This window comes from Scyliorhinus torazame, chromosome 6 (assembly GCF_047496885.1).
Source record: "Scyliorhinus torazame isolate Kashiwa2021f chromosome 6, sScyTor2.1, whole genome shotgun sequence".
NCBI lineage: Eukaryota > Metazoa > Chordata > Chondrichthyes > Carcharhiniformes > Scyliorhinidae > Scyliorhinus > Scyliorhinus torazame.
The window spans coordinates 204,137,471-204,158,849 of record NC_092712.1 but is presented as its reverse complement, the minus strand read 5'-3'; the positions used below and the strand labels follow the sequence as shown (position 1 = coordinate 204,158,849).

Sequence of the window (21,379 nt, the reverse complement as noted above, 5' to 3'; positions counted from 1 at the left end):
ATTTTGCGGCGCAAACACGCTGCTAAACGCTATTGACTTTGATCCCATTTAGTTGAATTATGCCCATAGTCTACTTGAACTGCTGCCTTTAGGGCCCTATGTATTTGTATGCCAAGATCTCTCACTTCATCTGCCCCTCTTAATATATTCCCATTTATTGTGTACTCCCTATAACTGACCTCCTTAAATGCATCATCTCACACTTCTTTGTGTTAAAATCGTCTGCCACTTTATCGCCCATTCCACCAACGCATCTATATCATTTTGGAGATTATAGCTGTCCTCTACACTATCCACCACTCAGCCAATCTTTGTGTCGTCTGCAATGTTCCCAATCGGTAAAAATAACTTATTTCACTGTCCCTTCCCCATCAGGTGATTGTTGTACACTGTACCACAGCAATTAAAATTAAAGCGCATAACCCTTCGAATTCTCTCCTGAAGTGTAAAGCAAACGTTTGAAATGCTCAGGAGGCATAAATAGCATCCAAAACAGAAAAATAGGCAAATGTTTCAGGTGATGAGAGAGGGGATTCAGCTACTGTTCAATCTGCTGCACTTTTTGTTTTTAAGAATTTTTTGTCTTTTTTAATTCAAACTTGCTTCTTTTGTGGTTTCCTTTTAACCTGTGAAATCTTGGCAGTTTGTAAACCTTTACAGTTATGATTCCAACAAAACTTCCTGAAATCACTGCAGTGAGAACCTGTGAAACTGACATCAGTAATATTATTGTAATATGTTAATGTAGTAACATCAGGGAAGATAATGACTGCAATGTAGACGGATGAGTGCTAACGTTGTATTGGTTTCTTTGTGTAATCAGTGGTGTTGGATGATGGTAAACGGTTAGCGAAACGTAAACTAATAGAAGAAAACCGAGAAAAGAGACGTCGTGAGGAACTGACAAAGACACTTGTAAACAAACCTGAGCCAACCGAGGAGGAATGGGAACTTATCAGAACCGTAACAGAGGCCCACATGGGCACCAATGCTCAAGGCAGTCATTGGAAACAGAAGCGAAAGTTTCTGGTGAGTTTCTCTGCAGTGGATGAAAAATTGGAAGAATTTGTTCATTTTGAGCATTCACAAAAGAAGCAGTATCCTTTGCTTTTCTATAGTTTGCAAGCATTTTGGTGATATTCACCCTTAATAACAAAAGGATTTGAGAAGATAACTATTTCCACAGATAAATAGAGAAGCTGTGAGAATCTGAAAACTTTCTTCAGTACCAAGATGCTTAAAATACAGTTGAAATAAAAGTGAGTGTTGATGTATTTTTCTCGTTCACGCAGTTGACCTAATAATCACATGAGTCAGAACCCTGAGGTGGGAATGTGAAGCCGACAAGTTTTGGTCTAGTACAACAGGAAAACAGCAAGAAACTATGGCTTAATAGTATCAAAAAGGGGATAAGTGGTGCAGTGGTTAGCACTGCTGCCTCATGGCGCAGAGGTCCCAGGTTCGATCCCAGCTCTGGGTCACTGTGTGGAGTTTGCACATTCTCCCCATGTTTGCGTGGGTTTCGCCCCACAGCCCAAAGATGTGCGGGGTAGCTGAATTGACCATGCTAAATTGCCCCTTAATTGGAAAAAATGATTTGGGTACACTAAATTTTTTTTTAAAGGGGATAAGATCGGGTAACATTTTTCATGGAGACTTAGAATTATAGTACAATACAGGTTGTCTTATTGGGATGATTAATCGGTCTTCTCTCCTATTTTCTAGTTAATTATCAAACTCATTTTCGCAACTATTCACCTATTCACTTAACATTGTAACTGAGTTGTGAAAACAAATCGAGTTTTTCCAATAACACCAATCTAAGAGATTCTGCAGGACATTTTTTTATCAGAGAAAAATGTTTTAAACGTTATACATTGCACATTCCCACATTTCTGTCTTCATAAATGAAATAACGCTTAGAATAAAATAAATGGACAAATATGAAATATGCTAACTCTTTCTACTTGGCTCCTGCTCCCCGGCTTCTCCCGCTAGATCCTTTCCTCTCCTGCTCCCTCTCACTCACCACCCCTCCAGCTGGCTGACCCTCCTGCTCCCTGCCTCTCCTGCTTCCCTTTCCCAAACCCTTGCTGTGAGCAAGAGAGAAGGGAGGAGACGGTGTGAAGGAGGAAGCGAGTGACGGCGCAAGAGGAACTGCCAGCTGGAAGGTTGGGGAAGCTAGCGGTAAACTGGAGGCTTAGGGAGCAGGAAATAAATCTAGGAGCAGGAGAGGACACGCAAAAATATTGGTGATCAGATCACACACACTACATTGGCCAAGGTGCAAAACTATGTTAAAGTGGAAATTCAGACACTAAGTGCACATGCAGTCTCATTAAGTCCGCAATGCTAAAACAAAGCAGTACTGAATGGGGCTATTAAAAATGGGGACTTACTATACTTGCCAACTGATGCCTGAACAGGCACAGAATCTGCCATTATATTTATTCCAAATGATGTTCTTCCAAATTTCCCCCGAGTCAGTGAACCAACCACTGGATAATATTCTTCTGGGTCATAGGTGAGCAAACCACAAAGTTCCCTCAAAAATCCCTCATTAACCTCTCCTATTCCCCTTTACCTTAATCCTCTCACTTCAGTGGCACATCCTTCTCCATCTCTTCTCTCTGACCAACGTCAGTTTTCACACACTTTCCAGCTCCCTGATGTTCTTTGACCATAACTCCTTCGTGACCCTGTTGCTTTACTCCAGGCTTGGACACAATGCTGTATTAATCTATTGCAGACCCAGGAATTCCCATGTGCAGCACAGTGTCCGGTCCTGAAATAAGGCAGCAGACTCGGCTGCAGCTGGGATGGAGGTTGTGAGTGAATGAGCCAAAGGTGAGTTTTGTGGCCAGATGCTGGTTGGCAGGCCCAGCAGCTAAAGAATGTACAGATTTAGATTCACCTGACAACCCCACTGGATGAGGTTGATCTATTAGGCCTGGTTTTAAAGACCTAATGGACTTCCTCCTTTTCCAAACATTCCAACGTTTTAACTCAATACCCTTTGAACAAGTGCCACCCAACATCCTTGAAATCAAAGGACAGCATGTCAGCTCCTTCATTGAAAGAAATGAGGGATGAAACTGAATTTTTAAAAAGCAGTTGATGGTGCATGGAGGATGTGGCAAACTTAATGTTGATTGCTTGATCGGTATTACTACTTATTGCCATAATAGAACAGCACAGTAATATTGAGACGAAAATAATTTCATGAATCAATAATTGCTTGTATCGTTTTGTTCATTCTCCAGCCTGAAGATATCGGGCAAGCGCCAATAGTGAATGCACCTGAAGGGAGCAAGGTAGACTTGGAAGCGTTCAGTGAGTTTACAAAAATTATCACACCCGCAATTACAAGGGTCGTGGATTTTGCCAAAAAGCTACCAATGTTCTGTGAGGTAGGATTTTTATTTCTTATACTTTTTTTGATGGAATATTTATCGCAGCTCCCCATTGTCATCCAGCTGGGTGGGTCTCACTCACCTCGTTCCATTCTTATCTACCTGACTATAAGCGGAGAACAGCCTCAAATGGCTACAAAAACCTCGCTCTTACCCATGTTCAATTTGTACCCTGGAAACCGGTCAAATTCCCCTAAGATCCGCATAATCTCTTCCATCCCCCCTTAAGGGTCAGAAATATACAGCAGTAGGTCATCTGCATATAACGAGATCCTGTGTTCCATCCACCCCAGACTAGCCCCTTCCAATCCTTTGACGCTCTCAGCGCCATCGCCAATGCCTCTATGGCCAAGGCAAACAACAGTGGGGAGAGGGGGCATCCCTGCCTTGTCCCGCGGTGCCGTCTAAAGTAGTCTGAGCTCTCCCGGTTTGTCCGCACACTCACCACTGGAGTCTGGTACAGCAATCGGACCCAGTCAACAAAGCCCTGCCCAAACCCAAACCGTCCCATGACCTCACACAGATAATTCCACTCCACCCGGTCAAAGTCCTTCTCCACGTCCAAAGCGATCAGTGCCTCCACCTCCCTTCCCTGGGAGGGCATCATGATGACATTCAAGAGCCTTCTAACGTTGGCCGTTAACTGCCTGTCTTTGACAAACCCCGTCTAGTCTTCCCCTATTACCCTTGAACGAAGTCCACTAACCTCGAGGCCAGAATTTTGGCCAGCAATTTGGCGTCTACATTTAGTAAGGAGATTGGTCTGTGTGACCCGCATTATTCTGGATCCATCTCCCGCTTCAGGCTCAATGAGATCGAAGCCTGTGACATTGTTGGGGAAGAACGCCCCGCTCCCTAGCCTCATTAAATACCCTCACCAGCAGCGGACCAGCACTGCAGAAAACGTCTTATAAAATTCCACTGGGTATCCGTCTGGTCCCGGGGCCTTGCCCAACATGCATGGCCTCCAATCCCTCTACTACTTCCACAATCCCGATCAGGGCTCCCAACCCTTCCACCAACCCTTCTCCACCTTTTGAAAACTCCAAACCCTCCAAAAACTGCCTCATCACCTCCACCCCAGCTGGGGGCTCCAACTCATACAACCGACAATAAAACTCCTTGAATATCCCGTTCACCCCCCGCTGGGTCAAAATTTGTGCTCCCTCCTCTGTCCTTCACTCTTCCTATCTCCCTGACCGCTTCCCTTTTCCTGAGCTGGTGTGCTAGCATCCTACTGACCTCCTCTCCATACTCACATATCGCCGCTCAACTGCCCCACCGCCTTCCCTGTGGATATCGTACCAAACTCCATCTGCAGTTTCTGCCGCTCCTTCAACAGCCCTGCCTCCGGGGCCTCCGAGTACCTTCTGTCTACCTGAAGAATCTCCCTAACCAGCCTGTCCATCTCTGCCCGCTCCACCTTCACCCTATGAGCCCGTACCGAAATCAGCTGCCCCCCTAACTACTGCCTTCAGCACCTCCCACACCGTTGCTGTCGAAACTTCCCCCATGTCATTTATCTCCAAATAATTTTGGGTGACCGCCCTCACCCACCCGCACACTTCCTCATCCACTAACAGTCCTACACCCAAACTCCATTGCGGGCGCTGACGCCCCTCCTTGCTCACCCGTAAATCCACCCAATGTGGGGTATGATCTGACACAACAATTGCCGAATACTCCGCATCCACCATCCCCACCAGCAAAGCCCTATTCAAATGAAAAAATCAGTCCGGGAGTACACTTTGTGTACATGGGAGAAAAAAGAAAATTCCTTCGCTCTTGGTCTTCCAAACCTCCACGGATCTAACCACCACCCCCTCCCCTGTTCCATAAACCCCTTTAGCTCCTTCGCCGCGGCAGGCATTCTCCCCGCCCTCAAACTCGGCAATCCAAGCGATCGAGCGGGAGCTACCAAATAAGCGACCACTCACTCCATGGCCACCACCGGAAGTCATCCAGCCCAATATCTATCGGTGATTTGGGGGCAAGAAAGGAAACTAAGTGATTTTGTTTGTGCGCAAAACCTCTGATTTACAAGTAGCCAAAGAAATGTTTGTGGAGCAGACCATATTGTTGAGAGAGAGAGTCAAAAGAAGCAAAAATATTACCAATATATAAGTTAGCAAGGATTTTGACGCCTCTCTTGTGTGGCTGATAATTCTAGCAAGAGGGCCATAATGGGATTTGCGGCGGCAAGTGCAGTCACATCCTTCCTATAATCAATTAAAATCCATGGTGATTAAGTTCATGCTGGGCCTGAACCTGACCACGCTGCCGGCGGAAGACGAGGAAGATCTCAAAAACCCGCATTGTTCTGGATCTGTCTCCCGCTCCAGGCTCAATGAGATCGAAGCCTGTGACATTGTTGGGGAAGAACGCCCCGCTCCCTTTCCTCATTAAATACCCTCACCAGCAGCGGACCAGCACCGCAGAAAACTTCTTATAAAATTGATTATAGGAAGGATGTGACTGCACTTGACAGGGTGCAGAGGAGATTACAAAGAACAATACAACACAGGATCAGCCCTTCGGCCCTCCAAGCCTGTACAGGTCATGATACCAACCTTGGCCAAAACCCTCAGCACTTCCTTGTGCCCATGTGTTTGTTAAGATGCCTTTTGAACGTCATTAATGTATCTGCTTCCAGATTCACCAGGATGTTTCCTGGGATGGAACAACTAAGTTATGAAGAGAGGTTGGGTAGGTTTGGGTTGTTTTCGCTGGGGCAGAGAAGACTGAGGAGATACTTGGTTGAGGTGTACATGATTATGAGGGGCATGGACAGGTGCTCCCCTTAGTTGAAGGGTCAGTTACGAGAGGACATAAGTTCAAGGTGAGGGGCAGGAGGTTTAGTGGGATGAGATAAAATCTGTTTAACCCAAAGGGTGGTGACGACCTGGAATACACTGTCCGGGAGGGTGGTAGAGGCAGTTGCCTCACATCCTTTAAAAAGTATCGGGATGAGCACTTGGCACGTCACAACATTCAAGGCTATGGGCCAAGTGCTGGCAAATGGTGTTCGGTAGGTCAGATGTTTTTCATGCCTCGGTGCAGACTCAATCAGCCAAAGGACCTCTTCTGCATCGTATTATTCTGGGATTCTGTGAAATATTCAATAACGGCTTAAGACTGTTGCTTCCGGGGACACCAGGTGTTCCCCAACCTCCCCCCCGCACACCAGTGGGTATCCTTACTGGTTTCCCAAAACGGAAAACATTCGTGATGACCACGTCGGGGGCTTAGAGGTGAGTATAGCTCCCGGGTGGTGAGGGACATGGCTGGACAGTACGCTGATGCGTGGGGGGCAGTAATCTGCCCACTGAGTGGTGGGAAGGAAGTTGGCCCTCTGTGTTGAAGGGTTGTTCCCCATGTCTGTGGGGGATAACAATGTCTGGGGGCGGGCGGGGGTAAGAATGTGGAAAGGGGCCTTGAACTGCACTGTGAGATTGGGCGTCATTCCAGGCTTGCTGACTCTGACGCCCTACCCCGCTAGCGTAACGGCACAAAACACGTCCCCCTCATTTTTTTTATGACAAAGTGTCAGAAGATCAGTCAGAACTTGACATGATGCCATCTTTTCGGAAAATTCTGCCCAACAGGAGGGTGCAGGCTCAAACCAGCAGCGGCTTTCTCAATATTCAAGTCCTAACCAGCTTTGAGGAGGAGGCTGCCGAAACAGCCGGGAGGAGAGATCATTGCCTTGCAATCATAGAAAGCATTAATCACGTATCCCTTGTCAGCCATGACCATTTACCCAGGAGAATGAAGGTTTGGAGTCGGAGCTTTGCTGCCATCCACCATCCTTCGAGGCATCCACCTGCTTCCCTCCATCTCACCATCCATGCCTGTAACAGCAGCAGATGCCAATCCGTCCACAATGTACAGCAGCTCCAGACCTTGAAGGGTTCTCGCTGGTATGCAATCCATTAGTCAAGGAGCAATGCTGGTTTATAGAACCTCGATATGAGAACTGGATTGGATTTGATTTGATTATTGTCACGTGTACCGAGGTACAGTGAAAAGTATTTTTCTGCGAGCAGCTCAACTTATCATTAAGTACATGGGAAGAAAGGGGAATAAAAGAAAATACATAATAGGGCAACACAAGGTACACAATGTAACTACATAAGCACCGGCATCGGATGAAGCATACAGGTATTAATCAGGTCAGTCCATAAGAGGGTCATTTAGGAGTCTGGTGACAGCGGTGAAGAAGCTATTTTTGAGTCTGTTCATGCGTATTCTCAGACCTCTGTATCTCCTGCCCGCTGGAAGAAGTTGGAAGAGTGAGTAAGCCAGGTGGGAGAGGTCTTTGATTATGCTGCCCGCTTTCCCCAGGCAGCGGGAGGTGTAGATGAAGTCAATGGATGGGAGTTAGATTCGTGTGATGGACTGGGCGGTGTTCACGACTCTCTGAAGTTTCTTGCGGTCCTGGGCCGAGCAGTTGCCATACCAGGCTGTGATGCAGCCAGATAGGATGCTTTCTATGGTCCATCTGTAAAAGTTGGTACAGGTTAATGTGGACATGCCGAATTTCCTTAGTTTCTTGAGGGAGTATAGGCGCTGTTGTGCTTCTTGATGGTAGTGTCGACGTGGGTGGACCAGGACAGATTTTTGGAGATGTGCACCCCTAGGAATTTGAAACTGCTAACCATCTCCACCTCAGCCCCATTGATGCTGACAGGGGTGTGTACAGTACTTTGCTTCCTGAAGTCAATGACCAGCTCTTTAGTTTTGCTGGCATTGAGGGAGAGATTGTTGTCACTGCACCACTCCATTAGGTTCTCAATTTCCCTCCTGTGTTCAGACTCGTCGTTATTCGAGATCCGGCCCACTATAGTCGTATCATCAGCAAACTTGTAGATGGAGTTGGAACCAAATTTTGCCACGCAGTCTTGTGTGTATAGGGAGTAGAGTAGGGGGCTAGGTACGCAGCCTTGCGGGGCCCCGGTATTGAGGACTATTGTGAAGGACGTGTTGTTGTACATTCTTACTGATTGTGGTCTGTTGGTCAGAAAATCGAGGATCCAGTTGAAGAATGGGGAGCCAAGTCCTAGGTTTTGGAGCTTTGATATGAGCTTGGCTGGGATTATGGTGTTGAAGGCGGAGCTGTAGTCCATGAATAGGAGTCTGATGTAGGAGTCCTTGTTGTCAAGATGCTCTAGGGATGAGTGTAGGGCCAGGGAAATGGCATCTGATGTGGACCGGTTGCAGCAGTATGCGAATTGCAGTGGATCTAGGCGTCCTGGGAGTATGGAGGTGACGCGCTTCATGATCAACCTCTCAAAGTACTTCATTATGACTGAAGTCAGGGCCACCGGACGGTAGTCATTGAGGCACGTTGCCTGGTTCTTCTTTGGCACCGGTATGATGGTGGTCTTCTTGAAGTAGGTGGGGACCTCGGAGTGGAGTAGGGACAGGTTAAAGATGCCCGCGAACACCTCTGCCAGCTGGTCCGTGCAGGCTCTGAGTGCACGACCAGGGATCCCGTCCGAACCTGTCGCCTTCCGAGGGTTCACTTTCAGGAAGGCCGATCTGACTTTGGAAGCTGTGATGGTGGGTACGGGTGAGTTATGTGCTGCTGGGGCACTCAACACCGGATTGTTTTGATACCTGCTCGAACCGAGCATAGAATGCATTGAGTTCATCGGGGAGGGGTGCACTGCTGTCGCAGAACTCAGCTAAGTCTGGTTTTCCAGGGAGTGGACTAATAACTAATAGGGTTGTTGGGACTCTTATTTTACCTTCTAATAAGACTCAATAGTCCGGTTGATTGGAGGTGTCAAAATATGACTTTATTGCAAATTATTCACTTGAATACACTTGAAGAACTGAATGAAAACTTAGAAATAAAATATCAAACAATACATAAAAACAAATGGCAAAAAGCAGAAAACATAAAGAAAATACTAACACAAACAAACAGATAGATGATTCAGGAACAAAGACCTCGACCATGAGGTTCTACTTTAAAGGGAATTTGTATCTCTGGTTTAACCCCTCATTTACTCTCAATAGTTTCTAATTCTCAGCTGAGACCACCTGGTTTGTTCAAATGAATGTTTGTTACTGCGAGGATGATTTGTTAATCAAACGTTGGACATTATTTAAGATTGACTGGTGCCTATCAAAACTATCTCAGCGTCTGCGTGCGCAGTCTCAGGAAAATTATCTGTTATGTTTCTCACGCGCTCCATGTTACACAGCTGGGCCCGGAGACCTTGCTGTAACTGATTAGTTGATTTAACTAAGAACATTCTTAGTGCTGAATACAATGGCTAATTCATTACGTGACACAGTGACTGGATTCCCACAGTCAAGACACTTTTAATCATTTTATCTCTCAGCTACATGCATCCAACTAGCACCCAAAACTATGAATAAATCCATACTCTATCAAGGGTGCTCGTTTACATGCCCCCAAAAATGAAGAATTAACTCCTGCCGCCTAACAAGGGACCTCCCATATTGAATGCTCGAGAGGTTTTACAAATTGTGTAACAAACATGACAGCTTCAACATGGTGTATGTGAGGTTTGCCAGTGCGTCAATCACTTTCTACCCTCCCCCTGTTGCGCACTAAGTTTCCCCCATCCTACTACACAATCACTGCCTTATCATTCCTCATGCCCTGTAATCATTCAACCTCCCTCTGTTACCCTGGACCCAGTTATAATTTTTGTGGACGTTCCTGTTCTTCCCCTCCTGTTCCCATCACTGTCAATGAGCCCATGCACCTCCTGACCCTGACACCTCCTGTTCTCAAGGCCAGCTGCATCCCGACTTTCCATGACCCTCACCCCCATGGGACTATCCTCTACCCCCCCACATGAGCCTAGTCTTTCCTCGTGACCTGATCCAAGTCACTCCTCTCACTGTATCCTCTGCCTCCCAGTACCCTAATTCAAACCCTTGGGAATGAGTACAAATTCTTTAACTTACCAACCACAACCTTTACCCATATTTCCATGTTGCTCACTGATGGATAGACCTCCTACACCCGACAAAAGTGCCAAGGCATGCATGACTTCTAAACAAGCCCCAGGCAATCTGGCTTCCTTTCTTCCCTTTGCCGGCCCATTGTCTAGCCACTGCTCCACCATTGTCCACTTAGCCTGCATTTCCTGTCTCGCCTCCTCTCCGTTCTTCCCCTCTTACCCCGTCCCCCCCCAGCCTGCCTCCCCTGTCCAGCCTGCGCTCCACCCTTCCCCTCCCCACTTAGCCTGCTACACCTATCCAGTCTCCATTCCACTCTTCCCTTCCACCCCCTTCCCCCCTTAGCCTGCTTCACCTGTCCAGCCTGCGTTCCATCCCTTTCCCCAACCCCCCCCCTTAGCCTGCACCTACAGCCCAGCCTCCATTCCATCCTTCCCTCCCACCCCCGCTCCCCAACCTGCCTCCGCTGTCCAGCCTCCGCTTCATCCTTCCCTTTCTCCCCCCCGCCCCCCCTCCCTTAGTCTGCCTTAACTGTCCAGCCTCTGCTCCACCCTCCCCACTGTTCAGGCTCACTGTAGTTTGTCCTACCAGTATATGATCTCAGTGAACAGGCTGACATTTACTCAGGGTCCCCAAGAATGGCACAGCAGCAACTACTCATTTCAAAGTCCAGGAGGAGGTTTCCCTTGCCAGGTGTACACCATTTATAAGGAGTAGTAATTGTGAATGTCCTAATTTCTCATTGGGTGTTAAATAATTTGGAGGGACTTCCAGTAGTGTCCATGAGGTGAACGGTGAAAGATTGTTAGAAGTTGTTGGAAAATTGTTAGAATCAATTATCAAGGACATAATATCAGGAATTTGAAAAGCCAAAGCGCCATCCATCAGAGTCAGCATGGTTTTATGAAGGGCAAATCATGTTTGACTAATTTGCGTGAGTTCTTCGAAGATGTAACAAGCAAAGTGGATAATGGGGATCCTGTAGATGTAGTATATCTGGACTTCCGGAAGGTGTTTGATAAGGTGCCGCACAGGTTAATTCACAAGGTGAGATCACATGGGATTAGGGGTAACTTATTAGCTTGGATAGAAGACTGGCTGACGGACAGGAGATAGAGAGTCGGGAGAAATGGGTCTTTTTCTGGATGGCAAGATGTAACTAGTGGGGTGCCACAGGGTTTGGTCCTTGAGGCCCCAGCTATTTACAGTCTATATTAATGACTTGGATACAGGGATAGAAGGATCTATAGCCAAATTTGCAGATGGCACAAAAATAGGTGGGATAGTAAGTTGCAGTGAGTAAATAAGAACTTTACAAATGGATATAGATAGGTTAGGAGAGTGGGCCAAAATCAGGTCACGAGGAAAGACTTGGCTCATGTGGGGGGGTAGAGGCCAAAAAGTGGGCAGATGGAGTTTAACGTGGATAAGTGTGAGGTCATGCATTTTGGTCGAAAAAATGGAACGGCAACTTATTATCGAGGAGGGATCTGGGTGTCCTTGTGCATGAGTCACAGAAAACAAGCATGCAGGTGCAGCAGATAATAAGGAAAGCAAATGGAATGTTGGCATTTATAACAAAAGGAATTGAGTATAACGGTAAGGAAGTGTTGTTGCAACTATACAAGGCATTGGTAAGACCGCACCTGGAGTATTGTGCACAGTTTTAGTCCCCTTATTTGAGGAAAGATGTAGTGGCATTGGAGGTAGTTCAGAGGAGGCTCACTAGGTTGATTCCATAGATGAGGGACTTGTCATACAAGGAGAGATTGAACAGTTTAGGCCTATATTCTCTAGAGTTCAGAAGAATGAGGGGAGATCTAATTGAGGTATACAAGATGTTAAAAGGTATGGATAAAATAGTCATGAGCTGATGCTTCCTCTTGTGGGGCATTCTGAAATGAGAAGTCATAATCTTAGAATAAGAGGTCGCAAATTTAAAGCAGATTTGAGGGGAAACTACTTCTCCCAAAGGGTTGTGAATCTGTGGAATTCGCTACCCCAGAGTACGGTGGATGCAGAGACAGTGAGTAAATTTACGGAGTAGTTGGACAGATTTTTAATTGGTAATGGGTTGAAGGGTTATGGATAATGGACAGGACAGTAGAGTTGAGGCCAGGATGGGATCAGCCATGATCACATTGAGGGGGCTAGGCTCGGGAGGCTAAATTGCCTACTCCCAGGTCATGTGTTCTAGGGTGGAGACGCTCTGGCTGGTTTCGCAATCCAGCTCTTGGTCTGTAACATTATAGGTAGCAGATGAGGAACATATCAGCCATGTCAGAATGGCGAAGCGAGCCCAATGGGCCGAATGGCCTAATTCTGCTCCTATATTTAATGAACTTATGAATAAGGTGCTCCTGCTTGGGGATTTGGTTTTTGGTCCTTTTTGCCCATTTAACGGGTACTCTTCAGGTGGAAAAGTGGTGTAGTTTGAGAGTGTGGGTTCCTCCTCTGGCATGGGATGCCTCGAGGTTATAACCCGAGGTACAAGTCGAGTAAGGCATCCTCGTATGACTTAGACCCTCGTGTCACAGGAGGGGAGAAAATGGCGTAGGCCCCTGTGTCGTCGCTGCCCTCTCAATGGACTACTAAGAGGCTAGTGGAATTCTTGGTGGAGAGTTCAGCAAACAGAGGCATGCGGTCACAGATGATCTGGCAGTGGTGATTGAGCCTATTCAGGTAACTCTGGACAGGGTGGAATAACGGCTGGAGGTACAAGGCCCGATGATTCGGAAGATGGAGGAGACGGTCACAGCTCATAGTGCTTGGATCACCTCCTCGGAGGCAGAGGTGACGATATTGGCGGAGGGGCAGAAGATATTGAAGACCAAGGGTGACGACCTGGAGAATCGCTCCAGATGTCAAAATTTGAGGATCGTTGGGCTGCCGGAGGGCATAGTAGGTGTGAATGACACAGGTTATGAGGCAAAGGTATTTTGGAAGCTGGTGGGGAGGGTCACTTTGCTAACCCTCCCGAAGTGGACTGGGCTCACCGGTCATTGCAACAGAAGCCAGATCTGGGGAGTCGCCACAGGCAATCATGGCCCGACTTCACAGGTATTGGATAAAGAAAAGATCCTGAGGTGGGCGAAGGACACTTGAAAATGTAGCTGGGAGGGCCATCTGTCAGAATTTATCAGGACGTTGGGGCAGTACTGGCAAAAAGGCGTGCGAGCTTCAATAAGGTCAAAGCGGTTCTTTATAAGAGCCAAGTGCAGCTTGGAATGGTGTACCTGGCTTGCCTGAGGGTCAGGTTCTCCGACACGCTGGAGGAGATGAATGACTTTGTAGAGAAACACGGACTGCGGGAAGGCTGAATGAAGTTGTTGGTTACACCTGAGTGTTGGGTTTTTCTTTCTTTCTCTTTTTTTCTAATCTCTCTGTTATTTCCTTGTCTTTTATCCAGGTTATTGGTTTTGTGTTTAGTACAGTATTGTTAGAAACTGTTGGAAATATTGGGGGGGGGGGGGGGGGGTGATTGGTTTGTAAAATGTTCTTTATTAAACCTGGGTCGGGATAGGGAGGCTGTTTACTGATTTATTGTGTGTATAACTTGGATTTTTCCCTAGGTGGGGGCCACGCTGCTAACAGTTATGCTAGTTAACAGGAACAAAGTGGGGTAGAGAGCAGTGGCTGGTTACCTTGGGGAGGGGGGGGGGGGTTATTCTGTTTGTCATGATAACAAACCTAGGGTAGTTGGGTTGCTGAGAGGGGGTGGAGTGTTTGGTGATCAGCGGGAGGAGTTGGGTGTGGTGGGGGGGGAAGATTGCTGGCGATGAAGGTTTCTTTGTTGATGTACTGGTTTGAGGCAGGTGACACTGTCCATCTTGGGTGTGCCTGGATCTGATGCGAGGTGGGGCCCTGACAGACTTCCTTGCAGGTGGGATATGGCTGATCATCATGGAGGGGGGTGAGGGTTTTGCCCAGAAGCCCCCATTCAGGTTGGTTACATGGAATGTGAGGGGGTTAAATGGCCCAGTCAAAAGATCCCAGGTATTTGCCCATCTGAAGAGTTTGAAGGAGGACATGGTTTCCTTGCAGGAGATACATCTGAGCGTTTGAGATCAGGCAAAGTTGGGAAAGGGATGGATAGAGCACGTGTTCCACTCGAGCTTTGATATGAGGACAGGGGGAACCACGGTGCTGAGGGTGGCCTTTTCTGTGGCTAATACTTTGGTAGATTCAGGTAAGATATGGGATAGTGAGTGGGGCGTTGGATAGTGCTTCGGTGGTCTTGGTGAACATATATGTGCCAAACTGAGATGATACGGACTTTATCAAGAGGGTGCTGGAGGCCATCCCCGACATTAACAGTTAATCATGGGGGGGGGACTTTAATTGTGTAGTAGACGGTGAGCCTTACTTCAGTGGTAGGGAAATTACTGGAGAGAATTCTTCGAGACAGGATCTACTCCCATTTGGAAGCAAATGGACGTATTAGTGAGAGGCAGCACGGTTTTGTGAAGGGGAGGTCGTGTCTCACTAACTTGATAGAGTTTTTCGAGGAGGTCACTAAGATGATTGATGCAGGTAGGGCAGTAGATGTTGTCTATATGGACTTCAGTAAGGCCTTTGACAAGGTCCCTCATGGTAGACTAGTACAAAAGGTGACGTCACACGGGATCAGGGGTGAGCTGGCAAGGTGGATACAGAACTGGCTAGGCCATAGAAGGCAGAGAGTAGCAATGGAGGGATGCTTTTCTAATTGGAGGGCTGTGACCAGTGGTGTTCCACAGGGATCAGTGCTGGGACCTTTGCTCTTTGTAGTATATATAAATGATTTGGAGGAAAATGTAACTGGTCTGATTAGTAAGTTTGCAGACGACACAAAGGTTGGTGGAATTGCGGATAGCGATGAGGACTGTCGGAGGATACAGCAGGATTTAGATTGTCTGGAGACTTGGGCGGAGAGATGGCAGATGGAGTTTAATCCGTACAAATGTGAGGTAATGCATTTTGGAAGGTCTAATGCAGGTAGGGAATATACAGTGAATGGTAGAACCCTCAAGAGTATTGAAAGTCAAAGAGATCTAGGAGTACAGGTCCACAGGTCATTGAAAGGGGCAACACAGGTGGAGAAGGTAGTCAAGAAGGCATACGGCATGCTTGCCTTCATTGGCCGGGGCATTGAGTATAAGAATTGGCAAGTCATGTTGCAGCTGTATAGAACCTTAGTTAGGCCACACTTGGAGTATAGTGTTCAATTCTGGTCGCCACACTACCAGAAGGATGTGGAGGCTTTAGAGAGGGTGCAGAAGAGATTTACCAGAATGTTGCCTGGTATGGAGGGCATTAGCTATGAGGAGCGGTTGAATAAACTCGGTTTGTTCTCACTGGAACGAAGGAGGTTGAGGGGAGACCTGATAGAGGTATACAAAATTATGAGGGGCATAGACAGAGTGGATAGTCAGAGGCTTTTCCCCAGGGTAGAGGGGTCAATTACTAGGGGGCATAGGTTTAAGGTGAGAGGGGCAAGGTTTAGAGTAGATGTACAAGGCAAGTTTTTTACGCAGAGGGTAGTGGGTGCCTGGAACTCGCTACCGGAGGAGGTAGTGGAAGCAGGGACGATAGGGACATTTAAGGGGCATCTTGACAAATATATGAATAGGATGGGAATAGAAGGATACGGACCCAGGAAGTGTAGAAGATTGTAGTTTAGTGGGGCAGCATGGTCGGCACAGGCTTGGAGGGCCGAAGGGCCTGTTCCTGTGCTGTACATTTCTTTGTTCTTTGTTCTTTGTAGACACCAGACTAAATAGGTGGAGCTTCAAGTCCTTTAAGACACCAGGGATAGCAAAGAAGCTGCCAATATTATGGAGCAGATGCGATAGGGAGGGGGTGGGCCCATAGAGTTTCTGGATGGACTGGTCTTCCCGGTGGTGGAAAGGGAAAGAGGGCATGAGCTGGAGACGCCACGCCGCAGTCGGAGAGGAGGGCTGGACTGATTCCCTGTGGAATTTTATAAATAATTTGCACCTGTGTTGGGGCCGCACCTGTGTTGGGGCCGCACCTGTTGGACATGTTTACTGATTCTCTGTCTTTTGGGGATGTTACCGGGCACACTGGCGCAGGCATTGATCTCCTTAATCTTGAAAAAAAATTAAGATCCCATGGAGTGTGGGCCATAACGGCCTATTTCTCTGTTGAATACTGATGCTAAGGTGTTGGTAACTCTTTTGGAAGGGTGCCTGTCGGGGGTAATTTCTGATGTTTTGTTATGGGCTGGCACTCGTTGGCCAACATTAGTAGACTTCAGAATGTGGTGCTGTTGCCCTCGTCAGGGGTCGATCCAGAGGTAATTACCTCCATAGACGTGGAAAAAGCACTTGACCGAGTGGAGTGGGGGTACCTTTTTGAGGTACTGGGGCGGTTTGGCTTTGAGCCTAAATTCATTTTGTAGGTTAGTCTTTTGTACAGGGCCCCCTCTGCGAGCCAATACAGTAAGTTTGGGGTATTTTCAGTTATATAGGGGTACAAAGCAGGGATGTCCACTTGCCTTTTGTGGTAGTCGGTATTAGGGGTATTACGGTACCTAGGTTGAGGCTGTAAGATCATTGGTGTGGGAGGTATCTGAGACAGGGAGATCATTGGTGAAGCCTGCCTGCTGGTTCCACCCAGTAAGGTGGAGTATAAGAGTCTGTGTCTCCCTAGCAGCTGCATTCTGTACCTGTGCTGCTGGGGGAAACATCTAGTCCAATAAAGCCTTCAATTGTCATCCAATCTCGCTTCTGGAGTTATTGATCGAGCATCAATTTATTGGACTAGATTTTAAAGAATGGAGCTCCGAATCAAGCCGGAGCGTCTGCAACTCAGCGGCAACCTTCAAACACTGGCTGGCGTGCTTCAAAGGGTACCTCAGGCCGCCACGACTGCACCCATGGAGGACCAGAAACTGCAAGTTCTCCACTCGAGGGTGAGCCCAGATATCTACACCCTCATCGAGGATGCGGACGATTTCAAGGCCGCTATGGCCCTGTTGAAAGGACACTACATTCGCCCAGTAAACTAGGTTGGGCAGCATGGAACCCACCCGCGGCCGACCCCGATGCATCCCCCATCCCCCCACAAGCTTGTGCCGCATGGCTACCAGGCAACCCCGGGGGGCCCCACTGTTATTTTTGCGGGCAAGCCAAGCACCCCCGGCAGCGCTGCCCGGCCCGCTCCTCCACCTGCAAAGGTTGTGGCAAAAAGGGCCAGTTCGTGGCGGTATGCCAGGCCCTGGCGGTCGCCGCCGCTATCTTGCCCACCCCCAGCCATGGGCGCCGCCATCTTGGCTGGAGTCTCAGGACCCCGATTCGGATGGCCACACACCGCCCGACGAAAATCTTCAACTTTCACCACGACTCACCTCGGTGTCCCTGGACCAGTCTCGGCCCCGAACGCTCTCGACCGCAACGACGACCGGGCTCATCAACGGCGCAAAACATCCTGCCTGATCGACCCCGGGAGCACAGAGAGCTTCATACATCCCAACACGGTAAGACGCTGTTCTCTTCCCATACACCCAGTTAACCGAAGAATCTCCCTGGCCTCCGGGTCTCACTCTGTAGAGATCAAGGAGTTCTGCGTAGTGAACCTCATGGTCCAGGGAAGAGAATTAAAAAATTTCCGACTCTTATGTCCTCCCTCTCCTCTGCGCTGCCACGTTCCTGGGATTGGACTTCCAATGCAACCACCAGAGCTTAACCTTTAAATTCGGCGGCCCTATACCCCCCCTCACTGTCTGCAGCCTCGCGACCCTCAAGGTCAACCCGCCTTCCCTTTTTGCAAACCTCACCCCGGATTACAAACCCGTCGCCACCAGGAGCAGACGGTACAGTGCCCAGGACCGGACCTTCATTAGGTCAGAAGTCCAGCGGCTACTGAAGGAAGGTATTATCGAGGCTAGCAACAGCCCCTGGAGAGCTCAAGTAGTGGTTGTAAAGACCGGGGAGAAGCACAGGATGGTCATCGATTATAGTCAGACCACCAACAGGTATACGCAGCTCGACGCCTACCCTCTCCCCCGCATATCTGATTTGGTCAACCAGATTGCACAATACAAGGTCTTTTCCACGGTGGACCTCAAATCCGCCTACCACCAGCTCCCCATCCGCCCAGGCGACCGCAAGAACACTGCATTCGAAGCAGATGGGCGGCTCTACCACTTCCTAAGGGTTCCCTTCGGTGTCACAAATGGAGTCTCGGTCTTCCAACGGGAGATGGAACGATTGGTTGACCGGTACGGTTTGCGGGCCACGTTTCCGTATCTCAACAACGTCACCATCTGCGGCCACGACCAGCAGGATCACGACACCAACCTCCGCAAATTCCTCAATACCGCAAAAACCCTTAACTTAACCGACAACAAGGACAAATGCATGTTCAGCACCGACCGTCTAGCCATCCTCGGCTACGTAGTGCATGATGGAGTCATAGGCCCAGATCCCAAACGCATGTGCCCCCTCATGAAGTTTCCCCTCCCCCACTGCTCTAAGGCCCTGAAACGCTGCCTGGGATATTTTACATATTACGCCCGGTGGGTCCCCAATTATGCGGACAAGGACCGCCCACTAATCCAATCCTCGGTTTTCCCCCTGTCGGCAGAGGCCCGCCAGGCCTCCAGCCGCATTAAGGCGGACATCGCAAAGGCCACGATGCACACAATCGATGAATCCCTTCCCTTCCAAGTCAAGAGCGACGCATCCGACGTATATGATGAACGGCTACTGTATTACTGTACCCTTATCATCAAGTAAGGTGATGTCCCCTTTAAGACCGGGCTTGGACCCTTGGGGGACTCCGTCCCGGCTCCGCCCACCTGGGAGCCCTATATAAGGGGCCGCCTTATGGGCGGCTCCCGTCTCGGCACCAGGCTAGTTCTTAGCATATTAAAACCTTCTTTACCGTTTTACTCTCTAAGCGACGTTATTGAGGGTACAACAATTTAATAAGCTAAACTACATCAGGATGGACGCAGGCCTAAAATCAGAGAAGCTCAATCTGGAAGCATGGACACCAGAGGCGAAGGAAATTTTTAAGTACTGGCTCCGATGCTTCGAGGCCTACCTGGACTCCTCAGAGACTCCCATCCTGGGGCCACGCAAGCTGGCCTACTCCACGCCGGGTGAATCACAGAATCTCCGCCACGCTCGAAAAGGCGACTACCTACGAAGACGCGGTCGAGTTACTATGCAAGCGGTTTGTCAAACCCATCAACGAGGTACATGCCCGGCTTCTGCTCTCTACCTGCCGGCAGCGCTCGGGGGAATCGCTAGACGAATTTGAAGAAAAACTCACCGCGCTCACCAGGGACTGTGACCATCAGGATGTGACAGGGGAAATCCATATGAACCTGCACATCAGAGACGCATTCGTGGCCTGCATCCGCTCAACCTACATCCGGCAGTGGCTACTCGAAAACGGGGCAAAAGACCTCCAGGACACGCAAACGCTCGCCTCCTCGCTGGAAGTGGCCCGACATAATTTGGGCACGGACCCTGCGAGCCCCCCTCGGACTTCCCCAGACTCGGCCACGTTACGGGCCTGCGCCACATGGCGACCCGCCCAGACCGGGAGCACACCGTGCTGCTTCTCTGGGCAGGGCCAGCATCCACGCCCACGCTGCCCAGCCCGCTCCGCCATCTGCAGCGACTGTGTGAAAAAGGGGCATTTTGCGAGGGTCTGCCTTGCCAGGCCCAAGGGCCAGAAACACAAAGAACAGCAGGCCCGAACATCAGGCTCACAGGCCTCGCAATGCGGCTGTGCATCGACCCGACATGCCCCCTTCTGACGCGTCATCCACCTCGTGTGAATCATGGGGGCGGCCATCTTCTCGACCCGACACGTGCGACAGACGGCGGCAGCCATTTTATGAATCCGACTCGGCTGAGGACTCGGACTACCCGCAACTACCTCGACCAAACGCGGCCAAAACATCTGCAGAGCTCTATGATGAAGGTCCAGGTCAACGGGCGTGACACTCGTGCCTTTTCGACTCCGGGAGCACGGAGAGCTTTATCATCTTGAGACGGTAAGGAGCTGCTTCTTGCGCACCCATCCTGTGTCTCAAACCATAGCCCTCGCATCCGGGTCCCACTCGGTACAAATCAAGGGGTATTGTGTTGCGGGCCTCTCGATCCAGGGCGCCAAATACACCCGTTTCAAACTGTATATCCTCCCTCACCCCTGCTGTTCGGACTGGATTTCCAGTGCAGCCACTGAAGTTCGGCGGACCTTTGTCCCCCCCCTCACGGTATACAGCCTTGCGACACTGAAAGTCGCACCCCGCTCTCTATTCGTGAACCTCACTCCTGACTGTAAGCCCGTCGCCACCAGGAGCCGGCGGTACAGTGCCCAAGACATGACTTTTATCAAGTCAGAGGTCCAGCGTTTACTGGGAGAGGGGATCATCGTGGCTAGCAAAAGTGGTGGTAGTCCGGTCCAGGGAAAAGAAACAGATGGTCGTGGATTATAGACAGACCATAAACCGCTTCATGCAGCTCGATGCATACCCCCTTCCTCGCATAGCAGTAATGGTAAATCGGATCGCCCAATACTGGGTATTTTCCACGGTCGATCTCAAATGCGCCTACCACCAGCTCCCACCCTGACCGAAAGACCGCCCCTATGCTGCCTTCGAAGCAGCCGGCCGGCTCTTTCACTTCCTCAGGGTCCCCTTCGGCGTCACAAATGGGGTCTCCGTCTTCCAAAGGGCGATGGACCAAATGGTGGACCAGTACGGTTTGCAGGCTACATACCCGTACTTGGACAATGTAACCATCTGCAGCCATGATCAGCAGGATCATGACGCGAACCTCGAAAAGTTCCTCCAGACCGCCCGAGCCCTCAACCTGACCTATAACAAGGAAAAATGCGTTTTCCACACAATCTGGCTCGCCAACCTCGGCTATGTCGTGGAAAACGGGGTCCTAGGTCCCGACCCCGACCGCATGCACCCCCTTAATGAACTTCCCCTCCCCCGCAGCCTCAAGGCCCTCAAATGGTGCTTGGAGCTTTTCTCCTATTACGCCCCGTGGGTC

The 21,379-nt window shown here is 49.1% G+C and overlaps 1 protein-coding gene across 4 annotated transcripts in view; it reads left to right on the top strand.

The window, feature by feature from the left end:
* LOC140425235 (thyroid hormone receptor beta) overlaps positions 1-21,379 on the top strand; it is a 322,477-nt gene that overhangs the window by 285,826 nt on the left and 15,272 nt on the right. For all 4 annotated transcript variants that reach the window (XM_072509314.1, XM_072509315.1, XM_072509313.1 and 1 more), the window contains 2 exons: positions 824-1,029; positions 3,264-3,410. In XM_072509314.1, coding sequence (XP_072365415.1) covers positions 824-1,029; positions 3,264-3,410 — 353 coding nt within the window. The remainder of the gene's footprint in view (positions 1-823; positions 1,030-3,263; positions 3,411-21,379) is intronic.